This window comes from Cryptotermes secundus, unplaced genomic scaffold (genome assembly GCF_002891405.2).
Source record: "Cryptotermes secundus unplaced genomic scaffold, Csec_1.0 scaffold401, whole genome shotgun sequence".
In the NCBI taxonomy this organism is placed as follows: Eukaryota; Metazoa; Arthropoda; class Insecta; order Blattodea; family Kalotermitidae; genus Cryptotermes; species Cryptotermes secundus.
The window spans coordinates 815,241-834,643 of record NW_019731223.1 but is presented as its reverse complement, the minus strand read 5'-3'; the positions used below and the strand labels follow the sequence as shown (position 1 = coordinate 834,643).

General features: G+C 35.7%; 1 protein-coding gene across 1 annotated transcript in view; it reads left to right on the top strand.

Annotated features, from left to right (window-relative positions):
• The window catches only part of LOC111866503 (apolipophorins), a gene marked incomplete at its 5' end in the record, with an annotated part of 136,840 nt that overhangs the window by 90,498 nt on the left and 26,939 nt on the right, over nt 1-19,403 (top strand). The window contains 9 exon segments of the mRNA XM_023855502.2: nt 630-777; nt 2,127-2,271; nt 4,475-4,666; nt 6,817-7,037; nt 7,429-7,605; nt 9,668-9,814; nt 14,940-15,108; nt 17,040-17,224; nt 18,686-18,906. Coding sequence (XP_023711270.2) covers nt 630-777; nt 2,127-2,271; nt 4,475-4,666; nt 6,817-7,037; nt 7,429-7,605; nt 9,668-9,814; nt 14,940-15,108; nt 17,040-17,224; nt 18,686-18,906 — 1,605 coding nt within the window.

Genomic DNA, 19,403 nt, shown 5'->3' with positions numbered 1-19,403 from the left:
AAAAAAAAAAATCCAGTGACCTCATCGGGATTTGATCCTGCAACCGTCTGGCTTGTAGCATAGTGCCTCAACCAACTATAAAATCAAAATCTCAGCAGCATGAATTAACATGATGAATGGCTCTGTGCAGCCCAGTGATTTTATGTATTTCTGTGAAGAAAGTCGTCTTCTGGGTTTTGGCGCCATGTATTATTCGTTTTGCCTGACGTTCCTCTAAAACGTCGGCCAAAACAAATAATACACGGCGCCAAAACCCAGAAGATGACTTTCTTCATAGTCATCGCCATGAAAACCTCAAAACTTGCATTATGTATTTCTGTTTATGTGTGTGCATAAAAGTCTTTTACAATTATCTTTATATCTGTATTTATTGTTATTATTACTGTAATTTTTTTTGCATATGACATTTAGTTTGTGGTGATGATAAGGTCATCAGAATCTGTTTTTTCCATTATTGTGGCTTCTTATCCACATTTTTAGGACAAACAAATGATAAACATATTCATCAAGTCTTATTTACAAGTAGGACAAATGCAATAATATGAGAGAGACCCTAATAAAATATCTTTCTTAATTGGTTGTCGTGCCTTATCGAATATGCTCATGCTAAGTATGTCCCTCTATTAAAGGCTGGATTATCGTGTGGAAGACAAAGAAAACTCTTACAAGGCTGGAGTCAGTGGCACAGTTAAGGTGAAGGAAACATCTCAACCATTGAAGGCTGAAGTGTCATTCAACAAGTTCACACTACCTGAAAATGGAGAACTTGGTGCTGAAGTAAGTGAAATTACTTTTGTTAATGGTAACAGTACAGCCACAACATAAACAGATGTCTGAACTGTCAGAAATTAAAGGGGTAGGACAATAGAATCCAAATTTTTTTGTGTGTGAGGTACAAAATTATGATGCAATTTCAATGGCTAGAATTGAGGAGTTATGCACATAGACACTATAAGAAAAATACCTCTATTCATATAGGAATTTACCCAAAGTTTTACTTGTACTATTTTTAAAAAATACAGGAACATCAAAAACTGGATAATGCAAAGCCATTTGTTTGTATTTCCCTCTCTCTTTATGTGCTGTCCTTGTGCCTCTGAACTTTGTAGTTCACATTCTGTATATTAAATACAACATTTACATTTATGTAAAAATAAATGTATTGGCAAACATATTAGGGACAGTATACCTGCAAGAATTGTCATAACATTGTAATATGGTGGAACTTCCATAGAATATTATTTGATTTCAGGTTTTCACCGATTTCATGTTCAAATTCAATGACCTCAACAAATGACCTTATTATTAAATTTTCTCAATTTAAGATTTACCTCAGTGCAGTGTTCAGATCTGCAATATTCGATAATCTATGAAGTGAGATACATTTTTACTGTTGCTCTTCCCTTGATCTCTTGTGAATGAATAGTCGTGTATCATATTGGTATCTTGGGCGAGATGTGTGAGTTACAGGAGTGCAGCAGTATAATGGAAAAGGAGATTTTCCAGCTTTGTAATGACTGCTACTGTGAATCTGGGGGTAAAATGCCATGTTGTTGCATAACCTTTTGTATTTAATTATAATGGTAATGTTCATGTACTTCTGTCATGAAAATTGTGGTACTTTAATGCTGCCATTATAAGGTTGTATGTTCCCTTTTCATACCCTGCAAGAAAAGAAAGCACATGGGAGTGGTCATGCCCCTCTGTAAATGTGCTTCAATTTGAAAACTGTGGAACAGATTCTGAAGAAATTTGATACGAACATTATATCAGGGGAGGCCACCTCAAATTAATAATTTTTAATTTTGTACATTTGGTAATAGCAACATGGCAGATACATAAATTTGTGTGGTGGGAGTGACACTGCCAGAGATTATCAGAATATTTTAAACTCTAATACCTATGGTTGATAGGAAGTGTAGTAATCATACTGATAATAATAAAAAAAAGCATGAGAACAATAGTAGTCATTATAATGCCAGAAACCAAAGAAAAAGCAGTAACAGATTTTAGAAATGTATATATGCTCAAATGTGAATTCAGACTGCAGAGATTCAAAAATGCATGTAGAAACTTGTACACTCTGGTATGGACTGCACCTTTCCAATCTCAGTTTCTTTCTACAGGCATCACTTGTATTCAGCCTGGGACAAAAATCTTTTATAGCATCAAGCAAATACACCAACAAAGAGTCACGAGCCGGTGTCACTTACTGCTACAAAACAGGCACATGCTCTGTTGCTGAAGCTCATTCCATCTTCAAATCTGTTGGTAAGTTCTGTTTAGTTACTACATTTTTTCTTACTTGTTTCAACCACTGGTAAATATTTCAGTGACTGACAATAAATAGCTTTGGTCTTGGTATAAGATATCATTCTGATTCATTCCAGACAGCATTACTTTCTTTCACTTATCTGATAATTTGCTTCACTTTCACATCAGTTCAATTCAATTACTGATTAAAATTCTAATATGTGGTCTGACAGTAAAGTTTGTGAACTCATCGCAGTAAAAGTGCTACATACCTCATTGCTGAATATAACTGTGATCACCTTCAAAGCACTCCCATTGGTATGCACCAATGCCAGTGGCTAGTCCAACCTACAAAATAATTTTGGAACTGGTTTTGTGGAGTGGCCTTCAGAGCTGCCATCGTATTACTCCTGATGACATTAATGTCAACAAAATGCTTTCCTTTCAATATTTCCTGTATCTTCAGGAACAGAAAAAAGTCCCTGTGGGCTAGATTCGGTGAATAGGGAGGGTGTTCCAGCACAGTTATTTGTTTACTAGCTTAAAACTCCCTCACAGACAGTGCCAAATGAACAGGCACATTTTTGCGATGCAAGGTCCATGATTTGTTGGCAAAAAGTTCAGGTTGTTTCCCTTTAACTTTCAGTACTTCCAGTAGTAAACTTGGTTGACTGTTTGTCCAGTTGGTACAAACTTATATAACGAACAATCCTTATAATATCAAAAAAGTAGCAATATTATTTTGACTCTTGATTTCTATTGACGGAAATTTTGGTCATGAGAATAGGTAGTGTTCCATCGCGCACTTTACCACTCCATTTTGGGGTTGTACAAGTAGGCCCATGTTTCATCACCAGTGATGACATGGCCCAAAATATCATCTTGCCTCTCCATAACGTCTTGGCAAATTTTTACTCTTCTTTGTTTTGTTCTTCAGTGATCTTTGGAACTATTTTTGCCCACACCTTCCTCACGTCAAAATCTTCGATTAAAATTCCTAACTGTTCCTCTGTCGATGTTTGCTTGCTCTGATATGCTCATGACAGTCAGCCAACAATTTTCACAAACAATGTGACGACTTTTTGCAATGTTTTCTTCAGTTATGCTCATTGCTGTCCGTCCTGATCTCTCTTCGTAAGTGACACTTTCTCTTCCCTCGTGTCACCCACTTGTAAACGGCCGTCTTCTTCATAGCATTATCCCTATAAACTTGCACTAACAAAAATCTGATTTCACTTCCACTCTTGCCTAGTTTAACAATAAATCTATTGTTCGTTCATTGCTCTAATTCAAGCTCTGACACCCTCATGACGGCACAGCAAACACACTCAGATAATAATAGATTCATTCATTCATTCAGAAGGAGACTGCCATATATCAGCAACACAACTGTGAAATGCTGATATGCCAGTGTCATCAAAATGCTACCACGGGTAGCACATGATGGTGAGTCCGCGAACTTTATTGTCAGACCTCGTATATCCGTGAAGTACTGCAGATTCAAGTTTATAAAATAATATTTTTTCCACTCTTGTTATATGTGTGTGAAACATAGTCTTTTTACTTTGAAGGAAGAGCATGAATTACTAGTGTATGAAAAAATAGTGCCCTTGAAATTACTGTTTGGATAAAAGAAAGCATTTCAGGGTATTCCGTAACAAGGAATATCATGGTTTTTATGGGTCACTTACCATTTTTATAGTAGTAAAATCTCGGGGGCTGTCATGAACTAAAGTATTTAGATAGGATGAGGAGATGGGCAATGTATAAAGAATTTTGGTGGAGAAATTTCTTCAAAGCACAAGAATTATGTATCTTAGGGATATAAATTATGGGAATGAGAGGTAGTAAAAATTAGCTAAGGAGTGTGTTCAGTGTCTGGCTTTGATGTTAACTGTGTTAAACCTTTGGGTTCTATTGCCAGATCATTATTTTAACAATAACAAATTCTAATTGGACACAGAATTTTTAACATTTCTCATAAAATAAATCAGTATCATCATGTCACACTATGTTTATACAGCCAGCAGTTAAATTACAATACCTAGAATTAATTTATTCTGAAATGTAAGTCCTAAAGTGTAAGGAATTTTGGAAGACATTCACGTTAAATGTCATGGTACCATATAAACTTCTGTACATTAACTATATGGTTAAGTAACCATTCTACTTGACCATAAGTTGTCATCTGCAGAATATTCATTATTTTGTGCTTTTGCAGATTTAACACATCTAGAACATAATTTTGGAGCAAAGATTGATCTTAAAGCAAGTGGAATTGCAGAAGGTTTTGTCCTGGAAGGCAAGACTTTGAGATTACCATTGTCATTTGATCATGAAGTTGAACTGAAACTGCTCAATGAAAAACACACAACATATAAGTTGCATTCATATCTCAACGAGAAATCTGTTGGTAAGTACCTGTCTTCCTAACGACAGAACTGTGGCATATAATGACATGTTGATTGAATCACAGATGTTGCGGAGTATATTAAAAGGCCCAAATGTCCAAAGGTATCCTCTACCCATGTGGTATTATCATTTATCATTTATTATCATTCAACAGCCCATACATACAGGTTTTACAACCATTTGGATAAGGAAATTGTCAGTTTTACATCTAATTCTCCTGCATATCTTTACAGTATACACTGTACCACCCTAATATAGGGGGTTTGTCATCTGAATAATATTATCTAGATCTAGTTACCATTAATTTCATTGTCTTTACATAAATACAACAGATTAATGATCTATATATTACATTTACACACTTGAAAAATCAAAATTCATCTACAGAATAAAAGGAATGTTTCAGCAAAAAAGATTTTAATTCCTTTTTAAATTAGTTAAATTTTTCCCTTTGTTTTATTTTATTGGGGACCTTATTATACAAACTAATTCCCATATTTATCACACTCCTCTTAAAAAGAGCTGTATTACAATGCTGTACATGAAAATTTAATTTTCTTCGTGTGTTATAATTATGAATGTCCGAATTTATTGCCATAAAAGCCTTGTATTTTTTGATAAAGCATGTCACCTCCAATATATACAGAGAAGGCAATGTTAAAACATTGTAATCTTTAAAAATTTGTCTACATGACGTGCGACTACTAGTACCACTAATCACTCGAAGAACCCGCTTTTGCAATTTAAAAATGCTTTTACTTCCCCATCCCCACCCCACAATAAGATACCACTTCTCATACATGACTCAAAATTCGAAAAATAAATAATTTTTTTCATATATGGACTCATCGTTTCTTTTATTATTATCACCATATAAATTACTTTGCATAGCTTTGCTTTTAGAAATTGAGCATTAGCGCACCATTTTAGGGTTTCAGTCATGTGAATTCCAAGAGATCTCAGTTCTCTACCATTCAGTCCAGAACCTTTTATCTTCTCATCTGCTGTCCTAAAACATAAAAATTAGAACATACAGAACTATAATTTTGCCTGTGGTTCTGTATGGGTGTGAAATTTGGTCTCTGACATTAAGGGAGGAACATAGACTGAGGGTGTTTGAGAACAGGGTGTTGAGGAGAATATTTAGACTGAAGAGGGATGAAGTAACAGGAGGTTGGAGGAAACTGCATGATGAGGAGCTTCATAACTTGTACTCTTCTCCAAGTATAATTAGAATGATCAAGTCAAGGAGGATGAGGTGGGCAGGGCATGTATCATGAATGGGGGAGATGAGGAATACATATATGAGTAGGATATTAGTGGGAAAGCTGAAAGAGAAGAGACCACAGGGAAGACCAAGGCGTAGGTGGGTGGACAGTATTAAAATGGATCTTAGAGAGATAGGATGGGATGGTATGGATTGGATTGAGTTGGCTCATGATAGGGACCAGTGGATGGCTCTTGTGAACATGGTAATGAACCTTCAGGTTCCATAAAATGCTTGTAAATTCTTGAGTAGCTGCAGAATTGGTGGCTCCTCCAGAAGGGCTCAGCTCCATGAGTAATTCTTTTTAATTCGCTTAGTGGGGGGTGGAGTCCAACTGGGTCCACTCAGCATGATGGCCACTGATTGGACTGTTGTAGCCTGCCCAGGGTGATTATGATGATGGAGAATTTGGTGAAATGAAGATTGGCAGGGGAAACCGAAGTACTCGGAGAAAACCCACCCCAGCGTCACTTTGTCCACCACAAATCCCACCTGACCAGACCCCGGGATCGAACCCCGGCCACCGCGGTGGGAAGTCAGTGACTAAACGCTTGAGCTATGGTGTGGCCCTAGCTCCATGAATAAGTAAGTAAGTGCCTTTACATGTTTCAGTCAGTTGTGATCATCTTCAGAAGGCCATAATAACATGCTAAGGAACTACTACTATCATTCTGAATTTGCATGTGGAATCTGCAGAATTAAACTGAAGTAATGAAAGAGTTCCCATTTCAAATGGAAGTCCCAGGAATTTTGCGTGATCATCAGTTTCACTCTTCTTCCCATAATATAAATTCCATGGGAGGGAAACTTTTGTTTCTTCAGTGGACTGTTCAGCCAGCTAACCCACCCAGTTGAAGTTTTATTTCACTTGCTTATTTGTATAGGTGTTGTGGTCACCCTGCCACAGCGAGTAATTGCAGCTGAAGGCAATTTAAAGTACATAAAGGAGGAAGGTGAACGCAAACTTGACCTTAGCATCTGGTTGGACAAGCAGAAGCAGCCAAACAACAAGGCTAGTGTTCATCTCCTTTCAGCAGTTAATCCAACTAAAGATGGCACCATTATCAAAGGGGAAGTGAAAATTTCACATCCAGCTCTTCAAAAGGTGACAAAATAAAACTTTATTTAGTATTATAGTTTATGTAGTAAAAACATTCTTCACTACTATTGGAATTATTTTCTTTGTTGAGAGTAGTACTTTTACTATCAATTAGATGCCCCAGGTTTAGTTATAGAACACAATCTTATAGTGTTGCATCGTGTTTGTGATGATTACACATAAGAATAGAGAGGTTTCTCCATCATAGAGACAACTGTTTTTATTACTTGAAAACCTATCTTAGGTTTCTTTACTCACATGTATTTGTAAAATTAAGGGAATACAATTGCTGCTAAATTAGCATTTGTATGTTATAATGATTCAAGCAACACATATTTCTTATTTAGTTGTAATACAGTCTTGTAAATGTGTGTTTCAAGCCATACTTTATTTTTAGGATTTTGCAGTAACTAGCAAAGCTACTCTGTTGAACCATGACATCCTTCTAGATGCTACAGTTGATTTTGATGTGTTTTCTAAGAAGAATCAGAAAGTAATTCTTACTGCCAAGCTTGTGAGGAACCAAGTTTCAAATGGCTTTAATGTCACAGGCTTCATAAGTACAAAAGGAAAGGTGAGTGGACATGGCAGTAAGAGAATTATTTACCTTTGCTTAAATTTATTTCTCCCATCAAGAAATAATTTGAACAATACTTCATTTAACCAACTAACTGTCTGGTAATAAAGCTTGAAGTTTCAGCACTGCTAATATTAGTTCCATCCACTTCCCATCTTCACTACCTATTTTTCAAAGATCCTTTCAAATGACAGCTAACCATTGTTCTTCTCTACCATAATTCTGTATATATTTGTTGTTCCTCCATCTAGGCTACATAACCAGCCAAGTGTAACCTAGATTTCACTACCCTGACAGTATTAAGTGTCTTGTGTAAATCATGATTGTTCTTGTCATCTTCATTATCTGTATTATGTAAAGGTTACTGCAGAATTCTCTGTGCAGTGCATTCGTTGTGTATCATGTAATTAAAAACAGCATTTTCCATTCTGTGTTGATGCATGTATCAGTGTTATTACATTTCCATTTAAAATGCTATTGATTTGAAATGAAAGCATTTTCAATTTTGTTTATGTAAAGTATATGGAATTTTCTGTAGTAGATACATTTTTCAAACCTTTTGGTCAGTAATTTTACCAGAATATATTTATATTTCTTCTCACATTCTACCTACAAATGCCTCAGTGGGATCTGATCTCATTTCTCTTTCAGTTCAATTAGTCTTACAGGTCTTCAAGCTATGAATGATATATCTTGCTTAGTTCCATTATTCCTACTGGTCTGACTTTATTTGATGTTTTAAAAGACCAGGGAGAAAAATGTTCTTTGCTATCAACATTTAAAGCTAGCTAATAGTGGCTTTATAACACTGAAAATGTTATGTTATCATGGAAATAAACTAATAAATTAGGGAATCTTTTTGGTACAAGCAAGATGGAAAGTATTAAATCCTTCATCACCTCCATAAGCCTTCCAGCAAATGAAGTAGAAGTAATTAGGTCCATGGTGCAGAGTTCTTCTAGAGAACTTAGTAGTTACTTAAATGGTCAAGAAACTCCACATCTTTCATGGAAGCCGAAGGTTCATTTCCATCTTCACAAGATGATAATGTAATTCACACATTAAAAATTAATCCTTGAACAAATTACATAACAAAAACCTTCATTTTTATGTACCAAAACTAAGTAATTAGTAGAGTGTTTACCTCAAAACAGTATTGTATTCCCTGTAATATTGGGTTTTTCTGAATTAGTTCAAATTTTTTAACCATCATATCTCTGAAACAGGTAGAGCTAGAAATAAGAAGCAGAATGCATTGTATGGGTGGCTAATGGAAGTCTTTTGTTCATGAAGTGAGTTCTCTCATTACATATATCACCGATAACAGCCACGAAATAAAATGGCAGATTTTGCAGGATGTGAGTGCACTGAAGATGTGTTATGGTTTAATGAAAATGGCCTCAGCAGCACAAGTGTGCTAATCTGATATGGCAGATCTTGTCTGTTAACTAGACAGTGCTACACCACAGATTCACAGGGAGGTGAAAACCTGCATGACATGACCTTTCCTAGTGCAAGGATTGTCTTGAGAAGGAAAACTCCCTCTCCCCCTTGATCACCTGATCTGATCACAGCAGGTTATTTACTAAAGGGCTACATCAAGGATCATGTAGGTCTGCTTCCTCCTTTACACCCTTAATGAACTGGGAGCAGTGATTTTACAACCATTGCCACATTTAAGGTGAAACAGATTAGGCATTGTCTTCACAATGTGAGGACGCTGCATAGAAAATTTGTGAAACTGGAAAATGCACTGGGAAAAACGAAATATCATCTTAATAATGTAATATATTTTGTTTCGTATATAGAGCTCTGTTAATTTCAGGGAAACAATTGATCAGAGGTGCGATCTAATTTAGAAAGATCCTGTAGATTTCTATATATTCAGGTGTATTGCAAAATTTTGTGGCTAATTTCTGTCATCTATAAGGTGTTGTCTAAATGCATATATTTGTATGCTAGAATATTTATATTTTCATGCAAATTATTTATTATATTTTAATAAAGTGATGAACAGTGGAAATGTACATTACTTTCCGTTCTTTGTTATTGTGGCTAGATTGTTGACATCACTCTTGAGGGGGGAGCTGAAGTTTCAACAAATGGAATTGGTTACAACTCAGTCCTCACATATAAGGATGTGCAGCAGAAAATAAAAGAAGCTCAAGTCCTGTTTCAGCTCACTTTTACTAATCCCCTTGTTTATGTAAGTACATATCATAACCATTAAATTTCTGCTAGATAAAGTGTTTAAACGCTTAGAATATAAAGCTTAATTAAACATAATTTAAATATTGAAATATAAGTCCCTAATTTTGGTTTCTTATAAATTCCAGAAGACTGATGTGAAAATGAAGGAATTTTCAGAATATGGTACCATATGTTATGCCATTTCGTGTGACATAATTTGCAGCTCAACATATCCCTTTTCCCACATTTTTGGCCAATATCTTCCACCTTTGCTTATTTGTTGCTCTACCCTCCAGCACTTGTTCCATCCAGCTCATAGCCCAGTACTGTACCAAATTAGCCATTCTGGCTCCTGTAAAATAATGACTGGACAAAAAATTTTCAAGAAAATATATTGGTCAAGGAATTCTGAGAGAATGACCATGAAGAAGCCCTTGCTGGACACAATGTGTGGTTTGGAAAGGAAAAGTAGAAGATTGTTAACAAGAGAAACCCCAGAACTCTGAAAATTCTGTACAACTTTCTGCACCTAACAATACTTAGTGCTGAATATGGAATAAGCAAATGCATTGAACATGCGTGTGGCTGTGTGGGGGTATGAGGTATATCATGTTATATGGCATGAAAGAAAATACCACATTCTGAAACTTTTCCTCATTCACACCATTCTTTTAGCACTCATAAGCACACAAACTTAGGAACTCACTTTCCAAATGTCATTTAGTTTCAAGTTATATTCTTATGTTATTTGCAAGAACTAGAAGCAAATAGACTAGTAAAATACAATGGGCATGATGAACCTTATATTTAACGTTGTGAGGGATGTTGGCTGAGTAATAGACTAATGACAAGGGTTGGCCTTTCTTTGTGTGCAGGGACATACACAAGCTGAGTTGGTTATTTGGAGCTAAAAATGCTCACCCGTTACTTCCTTCCATTTTCATATATTGTCCTCTTTCTCTCCCTCCTCTGTCTGGCCCCCTCACCACCAATTATACAGGGTAATGCATGAATTGGTTCAGTATTTAATCTATCAATAAAACCTTTATTTCAATTACAATAACAGAAACTAACATACAAAAAGAAGGACAGTCGCATGGATATTTATCCTCTGTGAATCTAGTGTTCAATATGACCACCATTATGTCTGGCAACTTCAACTGGAACTGTGATGTTGTTGATTACTTGATGACACATATCCTCAGTTATCTGAGGATAGTTAGTTATTGGAGAGGGTGGGTTTCCCCATGCACTGAGACCTGTATTGGTCCATTGTGCTTGCCTCTATGATTTCTACCAGTCTCTATATCCTACCGGTACTGGTGCTTACCATCAGTCCCGCCCAGCCAGCGAGACTGGCTCTACTAGCTGAGAGGTATCTATAATGCTTCCCCCATCTACCAGAGGTATTAGAGACTGCTGTTGGGCGGGAAACATCCATTAATTTGGCTCAGTGACCTCCTTTGGAGATATGAGGTTCTTTTACGTGCCGTAAAGCTATGACATGGGACCCACGGCTTAAAGTCCCTCCCGGAGGACTTGTTCCCTGAATTTTTCTGCCCTTAAAAATTCGACGACCTCCGCCAGGTATTTGAACCCGCGTACTACAAATCATGAGGTGGGAACTTTACCTCTAGACTACGGAGGCCACTTTATCTGAGAATAACAGATATAACAGTTCAACAGAATTGGCTATATTTAACCTAACAAATCAAATGTTATCACAGATTAATAAGAAGTCATCTGTTAGTGGAATTTTCTGTGACCTAACTAAAGCTTTTGATACTGTAAATCATGACATCCTAATAACTAAATTAGATTATTATGGCAAAGTAGGTAGATTTGGTGAATTAATTAAATCTTACTTAAGTAATAGGCATCAAAGGGTAATAATTAAGTCGTCGTATGCTTCAAATTATGTTTCAACCTGGGAATTAGTTAAACATGGAGTGCCCCAAGGGTTGATTCTTGGACCCTTATTGTTTTTATTTTATATAAATGATTTACCTAAATTAGTAAAAGGCAAAGCCTTGCCGATACTCTCTGCAGAAGTTACTACCTTTATAATATCAAATTCTGATTCAGGGAAAATGGACCAAAATGCTAAAGTAGTTCTGGAGATTACACAAAAATGGTTTAACTCAAATAGAATGATATTAAATTATAATAAGACTAACTTTATGCAGTACCTTCCAAATATTAGTCATCGGACTTTGGATACCACTGAATTCAATACTTATAAAATTAATTCTACTAACTCCATTAAATTTTTAGGTATTATAATAGAATCTTCATTAACATTGAAAGAACATATTTATTATATAAATTCAAAGTTAAATTCGTTAGGCTACATGTTTCGTTCCCTCAGATCTGTATTAGGATTGAAAATCCTGAAACAGATCTACTTCTCCTGTGCTCATTCAGTGTTAAATTATGGTATCATGTTTTGGGGTAATTTGCCACACAGCAGTTCTACTTCTCCTATGTTCATTCAGTGTTAAAGTATGGTATCATGTTTTGGGGTAATTTGCCACACAGCAGTTCTACTTCTCCTATGTTCATTCAGTGTTAAAGTATGGTATCATGTTTTGGGGTAATTTGCCACACAGCAGTTCTACTTCTCCTATGTTCATTCAGTGTTAAAGTATGGTATCATGTTTTGGGGTAATTCACCACACAGTAGATCTATTTGTATAGCCCAGAAATGAACTATAAGAATTATCATGAAAGCCAAAGTAAGGGATTCCTGTAGGGAAATGTTTAGTAAACTTGGAATTTTAACTCTTTACTCCCAATTTATCTTTTCAACTCTTATGTTTGTTGTAAAGCATAAGGATTTTTTCACAATAAATACTGCCTTGCATAAAATAAATACCCACCAAAAATTGGACTTTAATGTTCCTTTAGTAAGTCTAACTAAATTTCAAAAAGGAGTATATTATTCCATTATTACCTTATTTAAATCTATACCCCCCAATATCAAGCAAGTTGCACATGATATTAATATATTTAAACATAAATTGAGGAAGTTTCTTCTAGAAAACTCTTTTTATTCAATTGAAAAGTATCTTGATAGGAATAATAAATTTGACCTTGGGGTATCCCAGTAATTATAGCATCATATTTTAGTTGCATGCATTAGTTTCTTATATATATTTTAATTTTTATTTATTTTATGTTAAGACAAACTTATGTAAATATCAATGTAATCTGCTGACAATTTCTATATCCAATGTTCATGTATCTGAATGGATCAATGAATGCTAATAAATACAATACAGTACAATCTCGTTGCAGGCCTGAATGATTAGTGCTGTCAGTTCCATTATTGTTTGAGGCTTTTTGAAAAAATCTTTTCCTTATGTAATCCCCAAAGAAAATAGTCACATGGGTTTAAATCAGGAGTATTCGGGGACTAGTTATGCCCATGCGAAATGATCAGAAAATCAATTTGAGATGACATGCGAATCAAAAGTGTCATGCAGAAAATCCAAAACAACATTCGCTGTGTGTGGCCTGGCTCTATTCTGCATAAACCACTGAATTTGTAATGGCATACTTGTAGCAAGAAAGTGAGGCACAAAGGTATTGTGGAACATGCTTTAATAATGCTCACTGTTCACTGTCTCTTCAAAGAAAGTTGACCCTAGCAGTCCAAGACTTGAGATGATGAACCACACTGTAATTCTCAGTGCATGATGCGCCATCACATGAATCACACATGGATTCTCTAATGCCGAAATTCACACATTTTGTTCCTTAACCTCACCATCAAAGTGGAAGTGGCCATGCCATAGCTTAAGCGGTTAGTCGCTGGCTTCCCACCGCAGCGGCCCGGGTTCGATCCCGGGTCTGGTCAAGTGGGATTTGTGGTGGATAATGTGGCGCTGGGGCAGGTTTTCTCCGAGTATTTCGGTTTCCCCTGCCAATCTTCATTCCACCAATTGCTCCACAATCACCCTCACCTATCATCTGGTGCTGGTACAATAGGCCAGAAGTGGCCGCAGTACAAGGGACTTAGTCCCATCCCACTAGCAATAAAAAAAAAGTGGAAATGTGCCTCATCAGGAAACCAAACTTTGTTGAACAATACCTCATTATTTTGAGCCCATTCAGCAAATGCCATTTTTTTATGTTTGTTTCAAACTGTAAATTTATGCAACACACAGAGGATAAATCTCCATGCAATGGTCTTTCTTTTTGTATGTTAGTTTCTAGCATCGTAATTGAAATAAAGATTTTATTAATAGATCAAATGCTGGATCATTTGGTGCATGACCCTGTAGATTTATTATTATTATTATTATCATGTTACCACAGAATTTCAGTTCTGCAAATTTGTTGAATAATGTGTCAGTCAGACACTCAGAAAGATGCTCCCCCAGCCAGAATGGACAGGCATAATACTTGCCTAATTCTTATTTTTACCAAGGAAATAATATCACTTTGTCAAGGACAAGTAAATCACACAAAGAAAATCGGCCTGGTTTAGAGATTTACAAATGAACAAAAGTGAAGGTAAGTGGAGTAGAAGGTTGTGTTCCAATGGTGTTAATAGTTTTCCAAAAGCATCCTTTGCTGTTTTGCATAAATCGGTGGCATTAGAAGCCATTTATTGTACACAAAACCTATTTTTAGAAACTGATGACACAATAGATATAAATAAAATTGAATTCATTCACCAGCATTCTGTCAGACGACAGGTCCACAGTCTCTTCCAAAACAGTCCCTCCACTTAATGCGATCTAGAGCTTTCTCCTTCAAATGAGAATACCCTCTTCTGTCCCCAAGGTCATCCAGCATCTTCTTACGTTTTCTTCTCGTCTTCTTTGTACTGTATTCAATATTCAGCATGTCACTGTGTTTCAAATAAATGTTATGGACCTATATGAGATCTGAATTTTATCAAATATTAATCTTATATGCCACTGTTTGAGAGGTATAATATAATTTAAATTTGTTTTGTGTGAAGTTTGGGGACAGCTGATTAGTGCACTCCTAAATTAAATTCAGCTGACGGAATCTTAGTTTGCATCTAGAAAATGTGGAACCCTTGACATCTCACAAGCCTATGAGCCTCCACACCATGTTACAAGGATAGCTTTACTTCACTATTTTTACATATTGCTTTGAATTTATAGGTGAAATCTCCTACATCTGACATCTTGAAGATTGAGCAACAAGTTGCATCATTACCTAATGGTCAGAAATCTATTAAAGAAGAAGTGTTTGTTCTTGGACTCCAGCCTCTTGAAATTGATGGAGTAATTAATTTTCCATTAAGCAGCAAACATACAGTTTTCAAGAAAAGTAAGTACAATTTAGATGTCTTTGGCTTATTGGTACATGTACTTTCTCATGAAGCGAGACCTATGGTTTCATCAATATGAAATAATTGTATTCTGTGAGTAGAGGCATTAGTTTTTGCTAAATTAAATCAAGAAGGCAGCAGTATATTGCAATCAGTTTTTCAGTATATGAAAGTATCTGTATTGTCACTTGTTAGTGACTAGACACTGGGCATGGATTTATCAAAACTTATAACTCATAACTATGAATAACTATAACAGTCTCACTCATTTGCACAGTCTAAACCAATACAGCTGCAGCACACATACATTCTTTAGTTCTTTGGTAGCATCGTCTAACAATGCAACTCAACTCTCAAGAGAGATAACTGCCAATTCTGTCCTCTGACTACTGACTTCCAACTCATGACTGACTGTCATCTAACAACTGCTGACTCATGACTGATCAATTTTCCAGATGGTTCTCGCTATATAGCCTAGGCACAAACCACATAGAGAGCATCACTTCTATTTTTGCTCGCATATCCATTGCCTCTGGAATGTGTTTACCAAACCATTTCATAGCAATTGCCATCTCTTCTTGCTTCTCTGTTCTGCCTTTCAGCCTTCTTGTCACAATATTAATGACTGTCTTCCATCATGATATTTCAGAGGTTCATAAATACAACTCCTAGTAATATTTTTCTTTATTTTCAGTTAAAATAGTCAGAATTATATTGCTTTTCTTATTTGAGAATGTGACAGCACCTCTTACATGTCAGATTTTCAAAGTACTAGTGCTAATGGAAACCTTAGTAATCCACTGTGTGAAAATTTCAGTTCTGCCAATAATTACATAAAAACGACGTCACTGAGTGAACTAATATAGGGAGGAAATTTCACTATAATATATTTTAATTTTGCTCTACAATATGTCATCACAAAAGTCCAAGAGAACTGTAAATTCTGAATTGCTTAGTCAGGCACCCATATATGTTGATGGCATTAATTTATTATACGAAAACAAGAAGTTCTAGGATGAACTATTCTCCCACTTTTCATGGTACAACACAGACCACATAGAAAACGATGATTCAACAATTCTTTTATTGTTGCATGCATATTTGTTGCCATGGTAATGTTTCTACATAGCAGTTAAGCCATTGCCTAGTAATGAGAAGGGACACACACAGACATGTGCGCCCATTCACACACACACACACACACTCACACACACATACACTCTCTCTCTCTCACACACACACACACTCTCACTTTCACTCACACTCACACTCTCTCTCTCACTCACACACACACACACACACACACACACACACTGATGGGATGAATTTATGGAGTGCGCTGTTGAGATGGGCTCAGGTTCCATGATATGCATACCAAGTTTCATAAAGACTGTGTCAGGCTTTCAGAAGTTCATGCAGACACATAGACAGCATGGAGATGCATAAGACTACTTTCAATTTTTCAAAACAATGGAAGGAGGCTAATAAAAACTCTGTAAAGAATAATTCAGAAGTATTTCAAAGTAAATATATCTAGAATAAGTGTAGATAAAAGTAAATATGAACATGTCATGGAACCAGAAATTATGACAATTACTGTAACTATAAACAATAAAGCATTTCGTAGTTTATCCCCTGGAGAACGATATTAACAAACAAAAATTTGATGATGAAAGTAACTCTGGAATATTCAGGAAATTCATATCAATATTTGAATTTTCCACTAGATGGAAGTTATTGCTTGTCTGTAAAATATACCAGGCTTGTTTTACAAAGAAGACACAGTGTGTCATACATTGGAATAAGAGTAGAAAAGAGAAGAAATTTTTGTATGACTGAGACTGTGAAGCAGACAGAGTCTGAAGCATACTTGTATCATGACTGACATTTTAGGTGACATTTATTCTGCAGCTTTGTACTTCCATTTCAGGTACGCCTGACAAGAAGCTGGAGATAGATTTTCTGCATGATATATTGACTGGATTCAGTGTTCGTGTAACTTCAATAGCTGGTGGTTCAAAGAAAGATGTCATATATATTGGTTTGGATCTCACAGATAACAACTTCCTTAAAACACATTTCACATGGTCAACAGATGAACTGAAGCGTTTGGTGGTAAGTTATTAATTTCATTATACTTCAATTCCTATACACATGAATCCATACAGTAAGGTATGGTTACTGAAACTGACTGTAAGCTGATGTACAAGTAAAGACATAAAATAATATTTACATATATGCAATGGAAGATTATAGAATTCTGGGACTGATATTTACTTGAGGACTAAAATTCATATAATTTTTAATAAAAAAAGCTTTCAGAGTAATCCTTTCTCAATTGTGCTCAAGATTCCAGAAACTCTGCCATTTTTGAAGCTATTATGATACTCTTTATACAGAATGATGTTGATTTCCCATCTTGCATTTTGCATGATCTCAGGATCTTTTTGAAATCGCTTTCAATTCTGAGTACTTTTCAATCTGGAGGGGAGAAAAGTGTCATCATATGCTCTAAGTTCAATGAATGAACTTATCATATTGGCTGCACTTTCACTTTTGAAGGTCTTGTTGTTCTTCCGCGTCCTCTGATGCTGGATCTATTATGTTCCTTGTCATAAGAGTAGCCATCATGACAAGGAACGTAATAGATCCAGCATCACAGGACGCGGAAGAACAACAAGACCTTCAAAAGTGAAAGTGCAGCCAATATGATAAGTTGAAATTTAATTCATGAACTTTTGTAACTAAGTGGTAATAATATAACTAGTTAAAGTGAACTAAATTTTAACTTTTAACATTTGTATTTTTAACTTCTATTTTATAAGAATAACTTGACATATATTATTGAGCGTGAACCCGAACAAGATACAGGATCGAAATAAGTGGAAAAACGAACGTGATTGCGTGTGATTGCGCAACTGTGTTCGTACACCTGAGGATGACCTCTTGAGGTCGAAACATGTAGTGTGACAATAATAAAAACGTGTTGTGTGGTCGGTAAAATTAACTCTAATAGTGATTAAATACACAACAGGATGCAAGAAACAATAAAATTTGACATCAGTCCTGAAGATTTCAGAGTTCAAGATATGCTGGATCCACTGCAAATTTTTTCACGTGACTTTCCCTCCTCTCTTATCAAACAAGGATTGAAACATTTGAAAGTGAGGAGTATTAGGTTCCATTGTAATGTGAAGCTTGTACTATGTTATTGGTCTCCTTTATTAGTTATCATCATCATCATCCAACCATCTTGGATAATGGATTCTACATCATAGGTAATATCACTTAAGAACTATTGTGGAGGGCAGGGGCAATGAATGCAATTAGATAATGACCAAAAACATCTTCCACAGCAGCAATATATTTTAAATGTTGACATTCCATAAACATAAGAATGGAATGGGGTAATCACATGGTTGGTGTTCTGCAGAGACAAGCAGAAACATTTGACAGCAACATTAAGAATATAAACATGAAGGACTTAGCATGTAATTACAAATGTGAGTGCAGTGCAGTGTGTGTGTTGGTCAAAGCAAGTACAGAAAGTTTAAAGCAAAGTAAATTGAATTTCAGGAACTTGCAAAAGATGACACTGAGGCTTTCCTAAAGAAGCTGAAAGTTGTGTCCCACGATTTAGGTGAAGAAGTAACACGCGAACTTCAAGATGTTTTGGAATCAGTGAAGAAGATTCAACCTGATTGGAAGGCAGTTATCTCTTCTTATCAAAATCAACTGAAAACCCTGAGAGAGGAACTTGAGAATGATGAAGGGTTCACTGGAGCATCTGAAAATTTGTGAGTAAGGTTTATATTTTTTTCTTAAGGTGTGCTGATCTTACTTAAATTTGGAAAAAATTCTAATGAACACTAACACATGCAAGTTTAAGTAAAATTTCTATATATTTTATCTAGGCATGTGGAAGACTGACACTTCACACATAAACCTGTCCAGACCTGTTGCACCCATGAGCAGTCATGCTGAGCTCCCCACCACAACAATGCATGTGCTATCTTTTCTCTCATCCTCTGTCTACATGGGAATTCTGGGAACTTTTTGACTGCCCATCATATATATTGCGTGAGACAAAATTCATGTAAAACCTCTCCATAATGTGATTCCTTGTTAAAAAGCCAATCATAAATATTGTAGAACATATTGTTATGTGTTAATGACTGAAATTGGACTTGGATTGGTAATTGCATTTATTGAACTCTTATCACTTGTAACTACAAATAACTGAACAGTTTCATGGAACTACACACTCTACATATCACTATACCAAACATTACAG